Source organism: Olea europaea, chromosome 10 (assembly GCF_002742605.1).
Source record: "Olea europaea var. sylvestris chromosome 10, O_europaea_v1, whole genome shotgun sequence".
Lineage (NCBI taxonomy): Eukaryota > Viridiplantae > Streptophyta > Magnoliopsida > Lamiales > Oleaceae > Olea > Olea europaea.
This window is the reverse complement of record NC_036246.1, coordinates 45,759,788-45,771,897: the sequence shown is the minus strand read 5'-3', so window position 1 is coordinate 45,771,897 and position 12,110 is coordinate 45,759,788. Positions and strand designations below refer to the sequence as shown.

General features: G+C 34.1%; 2 protein-coding genes across 2 annotated transcripts; both read left to right on the top strand.

The window, feature by feature from the left end:
- Window positions 1-218: 218 nt before the first annotated feature.
- LOC111402554 (NADH kinase-like) lies at window positions 219-4,566 on the top strand. Its single transcript, XM_023030938.1, has 5 exons — window positions 219-478; window positions 2,103-2,357; window positions 2,480-2,560; window positions 3,846-3,997; window positions 4,108-4,566. Exons 1-5 carry the CDS (start codon window positions 380-382, stop codon window positions 4,466-4,468), a joined length of 948 nt encoding a protein of 315 aa, XP_022886706.1. The 5' UTR covers window positions 219-379; the 3' UTR covers window positions 4,469-4,566.
- Window positions 4,567-6,315: 1,749 nt separating this feature from the next.
- Window positions 6,316-11,410, top strand: LOC111402553. The gene is made up of 5 exons (XM_023030937.1): window positions 6,316-6,552; window positions 7,355-8,260; window positions 9,363-9,563; window positions 10,326-10,521; window positions 11,018-11,410. The coding sequence occupies exons 1-5, from the start codon at window positions 6,436-6,438 to the stop codon at window positions 11,194-11,196; spliced, it is 1,599 nt and encodes a 532-aa protein (XP_022886705.1). The 5' UTR covers window positions 6,316-6,435; the 3' UTR covers window positions 11,197-11,410.
- The last annotated feature ends 700 nt before the right edge of the window (window positions 11,411-12,110 follow it).

The following is a 12,110-nucleotide window of genomic DNA, read 5'->3' as shown; positions in this document are numbered from 1 at the left end:
GTGATTGAAAAATAGAGAGAAAAATGCATTTTGAAAAAAATGGCTACCGAATGGGTTCTAAATTTTTAATATATTTTGATAAAAAAAAATTTTAAATGTGTGGTTGAAAATTGTGGATTCATAAAAAAAATTGATTATTATTAATTATTTGACTTTGAATTTGATTTAAATTAACAATATCTTAATTAAGGCTTCACTAGAACAAAAGAAAGAATTAAGTGCAGAAAAGAATATGATATTATACACGGACTGATTCTGCTCAACTCGTCTTCGCTCATCAACTTTGCCAAATTCGGACTCTCCGTCCAGCCTACTCCTCCATCTTGTAACCGTAAGAGCGTGTGTTCAACGAGGAGGGAGAGAATTTAAAGGAAAAAAAATGGTGCGTAAGCGATTGCTGCTGCTGTTAAAGCCATTCGATGTGTACCCATCTCATGAATCCATCGCCTGCTCCGCCTTCTCCTCCAACTGCAATAAGGTAACGCTTCCTTGACGTTACTTTAATGCAGGACAAAAGGAGGCCATTCACAAAACCCACTAGCTTTCTTCAACGATTATTGCATTCTTAAGATTAAAAGCCCACTTGTGTATAGTCTATCATGTGTTCGATAATATTTCAAGATCATTGTTGGGGGAAAGTAAACGCTGCATATTTCAAAACAGTGTTTAACGTTACTATGTATTGATTGTATTGTGTGAATGATAATTGGGAAAGGAACATAGGTTGGGGTAGCATTTAAGTTAAATACGATTAAATTGAGACTGTTCTTACTTTAGATTGGCAATGCTATGATTTGCTGCTTAAGTTTTTATTTTCTACACTGTGAATGATATTTGCATTGCGGCTGCTGATGAACAATGTGGGCATAAAGGAAAATTAATTTGATTAAGCAAATGCGGAGAAATCAATTTGATATCAATTGTGGTTTCATCAAAGTGAATCTAGTTGAGTGATCCTCTTGACTGGATTTTATTTATGGATATAATGACACATCATACTTACTTATGAAGATCACTTCTAGTGGGAAAAAATGGTGTATATTTTATCCTCTATGATGAGCTAAAGAAATCTAACTGTGCCTCTACTGATCATCCTATTGATAGGCGTGTGAGAAGAAACGTGATTACAGGCTTTATGATTGTCCGAAATTAGAAAATACATGAAAAACATGAATGGATTATATATCCAAATCTTATAAATAAAACTAAAATATCGATTTAATTAACAATTGCTATATCCATTCCTTCTCATTCAAGGTCTACTACTTTATGTATAGTTCTTGAGTTAAGAGTTTCTCTTAGAGATGATAAACCGATTTGTTAAAGTTACCCCTTTAATTCGCACACTTGCTTTCCCAGAACATATAATTTTATGACCAGTTTCTCCTAGTGGCATTGTGATTCATTAAAGATATAGTGGTAAGTTGCTGACCCAACAAAAAATTAAATGTTCCTGCAGGTATGTGCATTTGAACATGATTTCCACCTTTGTTTGTTGAGGGTCGCGCTCCACTGCAGGCACTGAATGAATGAAATGAGTGGAGATCTTCCTTCCTCCTTGTTAATTACCAAGAACTTCATTGCCGCTAGTTGCTTGTAGCAGAGATAGAACATATATACCATAAAGTATTTTTTTGTTGAATAACATCTAATTGGTCGCGATTTGAACATGATTTAGTTACACTTGTGTGGCTTGAAACTTCATGAAGACCCTTGGGGAGTGATGTGATTTTAAGATTTCAGAAAAGTACTCACTTTATTTGTTTGGCTGCTACAATTTATCTGAGGGTTTTGTGATCCCTTGTTTTCCCAGACAACACTTTTTTGAAAGCTTTAATGTATTGATGGTACACTATCATTCTGATTGCACTTTTACTCTTACATCTACAATAATATACCTTATGATTCTTATTTTTTTTCCATTTATCTTCCACCCCCTAGGACTTGTAGCTATTAATAGGTATTAAAAGAAAATGGACCGAGTCTCATGGTCCAACCAATGGTAATCACCCGTCTACTTCAAAACTTATGCTTCCCCATGTGGCTTCCTGCCATTTGTTCAAAATTAACATTCACTTGATACACTTTTTCTTCTCCTGAAGATGTTGAAGGTATTGCGATATCTAGATGACAGGAGGTTGGTTCACAAAAATGCAATAAGCTTCTGTCAGAATATTTTGAAGAAAAAAGCTGTTGACTGGAAAACTGTTTTCCGGAATGATCTTTCTCAGTCAATCCGTGGTGTTGATCTGGTCATTTCAGTCGGAGGTGATGGCACACTGCTACGGGCAAGCCATTTCATGGATGATTCTGTTCCAGTTCTAGGAGTGAATTCTGATCCCACCCAACAGGAAGAGGTCAGCTCATTTCTTGGATTTCTGTGTTTATTTTGAGTTTAGAGTGCAGCTTCTGGTACTAAAAAATATAGAAATTCTTTTTTAGCTTCCCTTTGCCAAAGAAATTTGTCTAATTTACGTAGGTGGAAGAATTCTGTGAAGAATTTGATGCTACAAGGAGCACTGGTTATCTTTGTGCAGCAACAACCAACAACTTTGAACGAGTGAGACTACTACTTTAGCCATCACTTTTTCGTAGATAAGCATGTGATCTTTCCAACTCCTATTTAGTCTTTGATTTTGCTAGAAAAACTGGCAGCATATGTTGTCCATGGATATGTTTATTTCCTGGAGAACTTCTAGTGTTCCAAATATATGAGATTCAGATTTGCAGCCTTCATTAAATGGATAAATTAACTTTGTCTATTTCAGCAAAAACACAAGTAATTGGAGCAATGAAGCTGGAAATTTCAAAATATTTTTGGAACTTAGCTATTCATCAGAAGTTAAGGACCTTATTGTCATCAACTACTTGCTTTTGACATCGAAATGTTATACATACTTCTGATACTTCTTAAAAACATGCTGCACTTGTACGTTTCAGATCATTGGGAGGGATCCTTGAAATTTGATAATTTTTACCCAAGTTAATTTGCCTAAAGTCAAATGTTACCTTTGTACAAGAGTCTGACTAGCAGCAAATCTAGGATGTACCTATACCGCATCTACTACTTCGTACAGATATCCATTTGAATATGGTGGAAGTGTAGACTTGTCAACTATGTTGAATAATTTTATGGACAATAACATGTTACGAAGGTGGAGAAATTAAATAAAATACTACACCTGTCTTTCAACAACTTTGAAAGGTGATAATAAACATCTTTTGCGTTGGGTTCCTGTGATTTATTGAAATTATTTTTGAATCAACCTACGGGCTTATTAGATTCGACATTTTCATTCCCAAGTTACAGTTATCCATATATTTTAAGTACTTTCCACTCTCTATCTATCCTCTATTTTGTTGAATGATAGATAAATAGAAGGAACCATAAGAGAAACATAGAATGAGACCTCTCTATCTGAAGTCAGTTAAATGTTACTTCCTTTGGGATATAGATTGTCATTGATTACACAGAAAACACGACGCCGACTGACTATGTTACTTGTCGTAAACATTAATTTTTCTAATAACTTGCAATCATGTCAAGAGAAGAATGTCTAATATTTATATCACTTCTCGATCCACATTAACTCAATTTAGAATGAGTAAATAAGGCAGCCACAATCTAGGACCACCTAAACACTGACTCTCTTTGGGCAGGCCTAACTAAACAAATTTTCCGGATAGGGTGCAAACTGATTATTCATGAAGTTTCTTCTGCACATTTCAGTTTTTTAGCTAGCACAATAAATCATGCAGCCATGCATAACAAGGAACTTCCTTTTATTGTCATTCCTGTTAACTCCTGTGATGCATAGCCCATTGATATAAGCTTCTTTTTGTAGCTATTAGATGACATCCTTGAGAATCGCAGTGAACCTTCTGAAGTATCTAGGATGGCTATTAGTGTCAACTCAAAGCTGATTTCAACTTTTGCTCTAAATGACATTCTAGTCGCACATCCATGTCCTGCAACAGTTTCTCGATTCTCATTCAGGTAAGGAGATATGCTTTACAACATCAAGAATGGTGTACAATGTACTGCTCTAGTGTATCACCTCAACCTTACATAGTCTCGGTTGATATTCTTGTGTAATTACTTATTAGGATCAGGAAAGATGGAGCATCTCGAACTTCTTTACTAAATTGTAAATCAAGTGGGTTAAGGGTCTCGACAGCTGCTGGATCAACAGCTGCAATGCTCTCAGCAGGTGGATTTACGATGCCCATCTTGTCCAAGGAACTCCAATACATGGTAAGGGAGCCCATTTCTCCAGGGACTAGTGCTCATTCGATGCACGGACTTGTGAAATTTGAAGAGACAATGGATATTACTTGGTTTGGTAGAGAGGGAAACATATATATTGATGGTTCCCATGTTGTTCATTCGATTCAACATGGAGATACGATTGGACTCTCTTCCAAGGCTCCAACGTTAAAAGTGTATTTGCCTAGCCACTCGTTATGACAATCTGTACATATCATGTGTATTCATTAACTCACTTTACCTCGAGATTTGGGTGTTGTTCTTTTATTACATAATTAGATTATACATTTCAATTTTAACTACTGGTTGGTGTGTGTGTGTGTATATATATCATTTAATGAGTCATTCATTAACTCACTTTACCTCGAGATTTAGGTGTTGTTCTTTTATTATTACATAATTAGATTATACATTTCAATTTTAACTACTGATTGGTGTGTGTATATATATGTGTGCATTGTTCATTATACAAATTTTGTCGTTATCCTTAAAAAGGTGCTAAACAATAAATTATTCACCAACCATGCTACGATTTAAAAGCCAGTCGATATGTGTTATCAAAACCATGTTCCAAAATATTCACATTAAAACTCTACATAATGGGCATATTCATCTTGAAAACCATAATCAAGTCTCGTTCTCTAATTTTATGATATCAACCAAAAACTTAAAAAAAAAAAAAAAAAAAAAAAAAAAAAAAATCGTATTTAAAAATTTCAACCATTCGTTTTATTTTTGCCCCTGTTTGATCCCCATTAAATTAAATTACATTACATCCCATTTTTCTCTCTCCTATTTTCAATCACATAATCTTCCATAAAATAATATTACATGTAAATCGAAAACTTTTCCTTCTTTTTCAATCACTCATTTTTCTAAAAAATACTATTCTCCCCATTTTCATTTTCAGATAATGGGCATTAAACAGGGGCTTTAACTTTTTAAAATTTTCTTAATATCTATTTTTAGTTTTAGTTTTGTGTAAACGTGATAAGTAATATTTAATAAATAAGTGACTTAAAATGAATTTATGAAATCAATGAAACGTGATATTTACACTTACTTTTTCCTTAAAAGTTAAAGCCCTGTTTGGCCCCCATTTCTGTAATGAAAATGTGTGGAATAATTTTTTTTTTTTTTTAAATGAGTGATTGAAAAGAAATGAAATTTTTTTGATTTACGTCTATTATTATTTTATGGAAGATTGTGTGGTTTAAAATAGGAGAGAGAAAAATAGAATATAATGTAATTTAGTGATTGTTTGGTACAGATTTTAAGCAAATTAAAATCAATTTTTTTATCGTTATTTTACTATTTCAACCGTCATTTTTTAATTCTTTTCTCGCAAGTAGGGCTCACTTTATCTCTAAATGTCAAAAAATCAATTATTAAAATTTCTGCCAAACAAGCTCTTAATGAGGGCCAAACGGGGCTTAAATCTCATTTCTGTAATTCAAATTATTCAATGGGGATTTTAAATTATTTACAAAAGATGATAATTTGAATTCAAAATGACAATTAATTGATTTAATTAAATTACTCCTCATCAAATTATGCCCTATGTTATTATTTGCTCATCCAATCAAAAATGGTTCATCGTTGCTCACCTATTTATTCACGTGTTTATTCATTCATCACTCCTTTGAAATTCGTTAATTAACGAAAATTTTCATGCTTGAGAAAGAAATTTGATTTGGAACATTAATTACTTTAATTCACAGTTAATGATTACAGTAGTCATCCTATGTCATATATGATGAATACTTTAATCGCTCACCATAAATAGTATTACTCTCGAATGAAAGGTGTGTTTTTTATCAATCATGTTATACATCCACACTCAAATCTAGTCTCAAATTCAGATGGAACACATGTCGATATATGATTGAATAATTTCGAAAATTAAAATATTCAATCATTTTCTGATACATCAATTTGTCTTTTTACTCCCTATTGTTTAATCAGGTTAAGTGAGTGTATAAGTAATTACATAGGATTTAATTTTGACGAGCAGCGATTTAATTAATTCATAATTAATTGCATGCCAACTCCTTATCAAGTTTCCTTGGCCAAGTAGGTTTCTTCTATGTTCTCAAGTCTCTCAACATTATACAACAATCAAATTCCAAAATTCATTTCTCAAATTAAGCAATAACCTAAAAACCCTAATGTCGAATGATGGGTTGATTACGGAGGATGCACTGAAGAGCTCTTTGATGGACGCTAAAATTCTCTACCCCAAATTCGAAATCGACGACTTTGAGACAAAAGTTTGCTCTCCGAGGGTAACTTTAAACAAGGCTCTTTCTCTTCTATAATATATTTTTTAATTTTGTTTTTTTTGTTTGACAAGTTTATTTCTTATTGATGGAATAAATGGATTGTGATTTTAAGTCGTAGCGATTGAGTTGGTTTATTGGATATATTGATACATGAAGATTAGAGCTTTTCTTTGCCCTTAACATTTCATATATTTGTGATAAAATACGATTTGATTAGTTGAATGTTTAATGCTAACTGGTTGTTTTGAATTTCATGGTGACTTTTGCTTGTGAGCATATTATATAGGGAGTGAATGAAGTTTTAGACCATCGCTGAAGAGTTTCAATTGATGAAAATGCGTTGGGTGAATTGCAGTAAAAAAAACGTGCTTGTTATTTGAACAATAGGGAATTGCCCATCAGAATATGGAACTGGGAAACAGAAAAGTACTTCATCGTAGGCTACTTAATGCATAACAGACTGACGTTTGACCTCAAGGCAGTTTGATCACTATAATAAGAATTTGATTTTCAAGAAGTTGAAGTTAGTACAACGTCAAAAGTAGGGGGATTTGTAGTAGTAAATATAAACATCAAAATTAAATATAAGCGAGGATGTGTAAATCTATGCATCTATAGTAGTCATTTCAAATTTTTTCTCTCCTAAGATGTGTTCTGACGCATAACGCATTATAATTAGCATAGTAATATTCTCACCCTCAGAGAGTGATTTCTAATTGATTCATCATCTGTGCGAAGAAAATGGAATGGTGCTGCACTGCTGAGGTTTTCAATTAATATTAAATTCCCAGTTATTGATATTCAGGTCTATGAAGGTGTTGATGAGCGCGTGAGAGACTGTAGCATAGAAGCATTAGAGAATTTTAAGCTCAAAGAGGATACATTTAGTAGAGATGAAGAAATGACTGGGGCTGCTGTGGACGATGAGGTGCAAAGAGATTTAGCTGCTGGAAATAAAAACCTTAGAAAATATTTTTACTATGACACACCACTTTCTGAGGATACAGGCATTTGGATACCTGTCTCCGTTCCGCCAATGCTGGAAACTGAAAGAACAGAATGGAATAAGGATCTCTATTTCAACGGGGGTTACTTGCCTGATGGCGACATGGGTTGGAGTGAATGCATTGGAGAAGATAAGGAGATGACTATGTGGGATGTGGTTCTTGACATTTTACTGGCAGCCAGAGGAAAAATTAGTGCTCTCTCATCTGGTGACATTCATGGATATAGTTTCTCCTGGATGCAATCCCATCTGCTAGAGGAAGCTTGGAAAGAGATGGCTCAAACTCTTACAGATGCTAACTTTGGTAAAATGAAGGAAATACTCGAATCTGAACCGCCAAAATGGTTGCCTGACAGTTCTGCTTCTGCTTGCATGCTGTGTAATGTGCGTTTTCATCCTATCATGTGTTCTAGGCACCATTGCAGATTTTGTGGCGGGATTTTCTGCAGTGGATGCTCAAGGGGAAGGAGTTTGTTGCCTGTACAATTCAGAACTGAAGACCCTCAACGAGTCTGTGATGTATGCTGTGTGCGGCTTGAGTCTGTTCAGTCATGCTTAATGGACCGAGTAAGTCGTGCTGCACAGTTACCAACTCATGATCTGACGGACCTAAGTACAATGAGATCATGGTTGAATTTTCCATGGGGCCAGTCTATGGAATATGAAATATACAAGGCAGCAAACACCATTCGAGGTTATAATAAGGTATGCATTTCCCCTCCTTAATCTAGCGAGCTAATGATTTGTTTTCACCGTAAATTACTCATTTATTTAGAATGATTGCATTGCCTATCCTTCTTTTGAAACATAAAACTATCAGGCTTATGAACCAAAAAAAATATCAAAGGGAACTTCTGCACTGCTTTATGCATATTGTTGTATAGTATCTTAAATCCAATCTAAGGCATCGATACATTATGCAATTGAGAAAACTGTACAGATGCAGATGCTATTCAAGGACAATTAGCTGATTCTAGATTTATGAATTATTATAGACAATTCATTGGTAGGATGGAAAGAATTAGGAGGGTTTTGCTTTCATTCATTGTTAGATGAGATTTTTCTATCTTTATCTCACACTTAGACAGGAAATTGGCAACCCAATGAAAGCCTTTTCAATTTTCCCCACTCCTCTCTCGATCTCTTTTTCTCATGATCTTTTATCATTTTTTATTTTTTATTTTTTTATTTTTAACTTCACAAGAGCTGGTTCTTAGTTCCAAAGATAGGGTACTCTCTTGTCATTGATGCTCTAGAGAGATCTTCCAGTAGAAATGGTGAAGACTGATGTTGGAGACCAAGAAAAGACAAAGAAAAAGGCAAGTGAATATGGTCATTTGTTCAATGGGAAAAATTGAAAAATTATAGCAGTTTTAGGTACACAGGAATTTTGTCAATCATAAAATTCATAATTGAAGCAAAGATGATTTGGTAAATTGGAGCAGAAAGGCATGGTAGCTCTGATTCACTTGTCTTCTGTTTCAGAGGATGGGGTGAATTGAAGTTGAGGGAAATTAAGTTACTCAATCTGTGGATTGTAGATATCAGCTACCTAAATAAAACTGTGTTTCACCTGATTTTCAGCATGCAATTAGCAACTGTTATACCTGACTTTGAAGCTACAACACGTAATTAATATGCATTATTTCATATTTATATCGCCCGCATTTCAAGAATTCTTATTTGTTGAGTTACAGTGTTGAAGCCCCTTTTGAATCCATTCTATACTTTCAAATGATCTTCAAGAGTTTCAATTTGCAAATAGAGTCTGCTTATAGATAAGAACTCACGGGGTCATTATTGTCAGGTTGGATCTCTGAAACCTGAGAAGTCCATACCACATGCAATCCTCAAGGATGCTAAGGGCCTTGCTATTCTAACTGTTGCAAAGGTTGGCATGATGATTACTTACAACATTGGGACAGGGTTAGTTGTTGCTCGTAGAGAAGATGGATCTTGGTCTCCACCATCTGCCATTGCATCCTTTGGTTTGGGTTGGGGAGCACAGGTGAGTGCGTGTTTATGTACTTAACGTTTGTGCTATTCCAAATACTTGTCTTTGAATACATTACTAGCTCTTGCCTATTGTACTTGCACACATGATCTTAAACTTTACTTTTCAATTATTTTTCTTTGTTAATCTGTTTGATGCTTTTCATGATAAATAAAAATAAATTTATTTTTTAGAATTTGAACTCCATATATGACTTGTTTTCGATATTTTCTCTTTGTGGAAGAAAGAAAATTTAGGAATTCACAGCCATTGGCAAAACTACAATTAATGTTACAAAGTAAAATGATTAGTGGTAAAGATGATCTAAAGAAGCTCCTAATAATACGGTTATCATACCTAACAACAAATTCATCATGTAAAGTACAACTCTAAAAAGAGGAAGAAAGCGAGCTAAAAGAAAAATTTCCGGCTTCTACCATAGAAAAAGTCTTCGTCGCTATAGTAAACAGGCGAGCAAATAGAATATCTCTCTTCATTTTTACGAACATAAAAAATAAAAATAAAAAAATGGAGGGAGCAGTGGCCCTTCGCTAAAAAAATTCCTGTAGTCGTATTCATTCATTATCTATGTTAAGTGGATGTTCTGCAGAACCAAGATATTTAATGCTTTAACTCCCTTTTTTTAAAAATAATAATAATAATAATAATTCTGGAAGAATACTAGGTATTATTAGGAACCAGAATGCTAGGCATTTTTATCTCTGCCCTGTGTACTAGCTATTGGTATCTATGACTCATGTGCTGTTGGCCTTACAGGTTGGTGGGGAAGTGACAGATTTCATAATAGTGTTGAGAACAAATTCTGCTATCAAGACGTTTGGTGGGAACATTCATTTTTCAGTTGGAGCTGGTTGCAGTGCCGCTGTTGGTATTGTTGGAAGGGCCGCTGAAGCTGATTTACGAGCTGGTGATGGTGGTTTCGCTTCTTGCTATACATACAGCTGCAGTAAAGGTAGCTTTAGCATTGAAATTTTTGCCTAGGAATCTAAATCTTGCTGATAATTTTGGAGCAGTAGTCTAGCCTGCATGATATCATGTCTACTATTCTCAATGTTGCTATTGTGTTTTTCAATTGTTATGTTTCATTAAGTTATGGTGGCCTCGGACGAAGCAAAAACTTGGCGAAGATAAATAGTTTTAATGACTTCAGACTGACACGCAGCAAGAACTACCACCCACTTTTTTGCCCTTTTTGGCAGATGCAAACCAATTTTATATTAAATCTGTTTCATTTTGATTCTCGTTTGTTGATCCATTTATGATATTATCATCAACTTGTTAATACATCGTGGGACTGTAAGAAACTCAAACCAGCCAGAGTTGTTGCCTTAATATTAATCAGCGTTAAATCTTGCTGCCTCGTTTGCTTTGAACTATTAAAATGACTGATTTATATAACATATCATGAAACTCGATACACAAAATATAACTAAAAATTGTCTTTACAGGTGCATTTGTCGGTTGCTCCCTCGAAGGAAATATCGTAACAACAAGAACACAAGTTAATACCAAGTTCTATGGGAATCCATCCATTAGTGCATCAGAAATTCTTCTTGGTTCAATGCCTCGGCCTCCTGCAGCTTCCTTGCTCTATCACTCATTATCGTTATTATATCAGAAGCATTAAAATTGACTAAGATGGTAAATAATATTTCTTTACCTCCTCACATGAATGCTGCTAAGATGGGGAGAGATGATATTCTTGTGTATATTCTATGTTGCCTTAATTCCCTCTGCTATTCTTTGATCACGATCAAGAACGTGAAAACAAAAATGGTTGTATATTATAAGGAAAATCGCAATAAAGAGAAGCACTTGGAAGTATATAGATTGCATGTTAATTCTTAGACGATGAAAATTATGCTATTTAAACTTTATTTTCAGATTGTCAATGGAAAAAGGGTTGCTTTAAATGTTGGTTGCGGATTGAAGTTGATAAGCAAAATGTGATTGTATGAAGGATCATGTACAATATAACGAGATTAGAAGGTTTTCACTATTCGACATTGGTTATATAATTATAATAATATGTTGGAAATTAGCCTCTATTTGACAGTCATTATTTGAGTAAAGTGGAAATTTGAATAGTGATTTTTTTGGAGAATGTGTGATTAGAAAGTATGAAAAAAATTGGATTTACATACAAAATATTTCATTGTGTGAATCTCTTGTTGAAAATGAATATGTAGATAAAAATGGTTTTGAAACAATGTGTTTCTTTTTAGAAGTTATGAGCTAAATCGTTATTCAGATAATAATTTGGTTACCAATAGTGAGATTTTCCCATTTTTTGAGGTCATGGACGGGTATTAGTGGGCCTCGGGCATTTATTTTGTTCGATGATTTCGCCTTGGACAATTGATGTGTTATCTCGGGTCATCAATCATTTTAAAGGTTTGTTTGAGCCACAATTTTTGTAAAAATAAATTTTGTACTAGTCAATTTTTAGAATGAATGGTTAAAAATTAGGAAAATTTTCTAGTGTATGTATAAAACTAGTCTCTGCCCCATGCAATGCACATGTTGAGTTATTTTAGAGAT

Bases quoted from the DNA above. Each gene is read 5' to 3' on its own strand.
- LOC111402554 (XM_023030938.1), top strand. From the start codon at position 380: ATGGTGCGTAAGCGATTGCTGCTGCTGTTAAAGCCATTCGATGTGTAC. The intron at 479-2,102 runs GTAACGCTTCCT...CTTCTCCTGAAG, and splicing joins TCTCCTCCAACTGCAATAAG to ATGTTGAAGGTATTGCGATA. The intron at 2,561-3,845 runs GTGAGACTACTA...TTCTTTTTGTAG, and splicing joins CAACCAACAACTTTGAACGA to CTATTAGATGACATCCTTGA.
- LOC111402553 (XM_023030937.1), top strand. From the start codon at position 6,436: ATGTCGAATGATGGGTTGATTACGGAGGATGCACTGAAGAGCTCTTTG. The intron at 6,553-7,354 runs GTAACTTTAAAC...ATTGATATTCAG, and splicing joins CAAAAGTTTGCTCTCCGAGG to GTCTATGAAGGTGTTGATGA. The intron at 10,522-11,017 runs GTAGCTTTAGCA...TTGTCTTTACAG, and splicing joins TACATACAGCTGCAGTAAAG to GTGCATTTGTCGGTTGCTCC.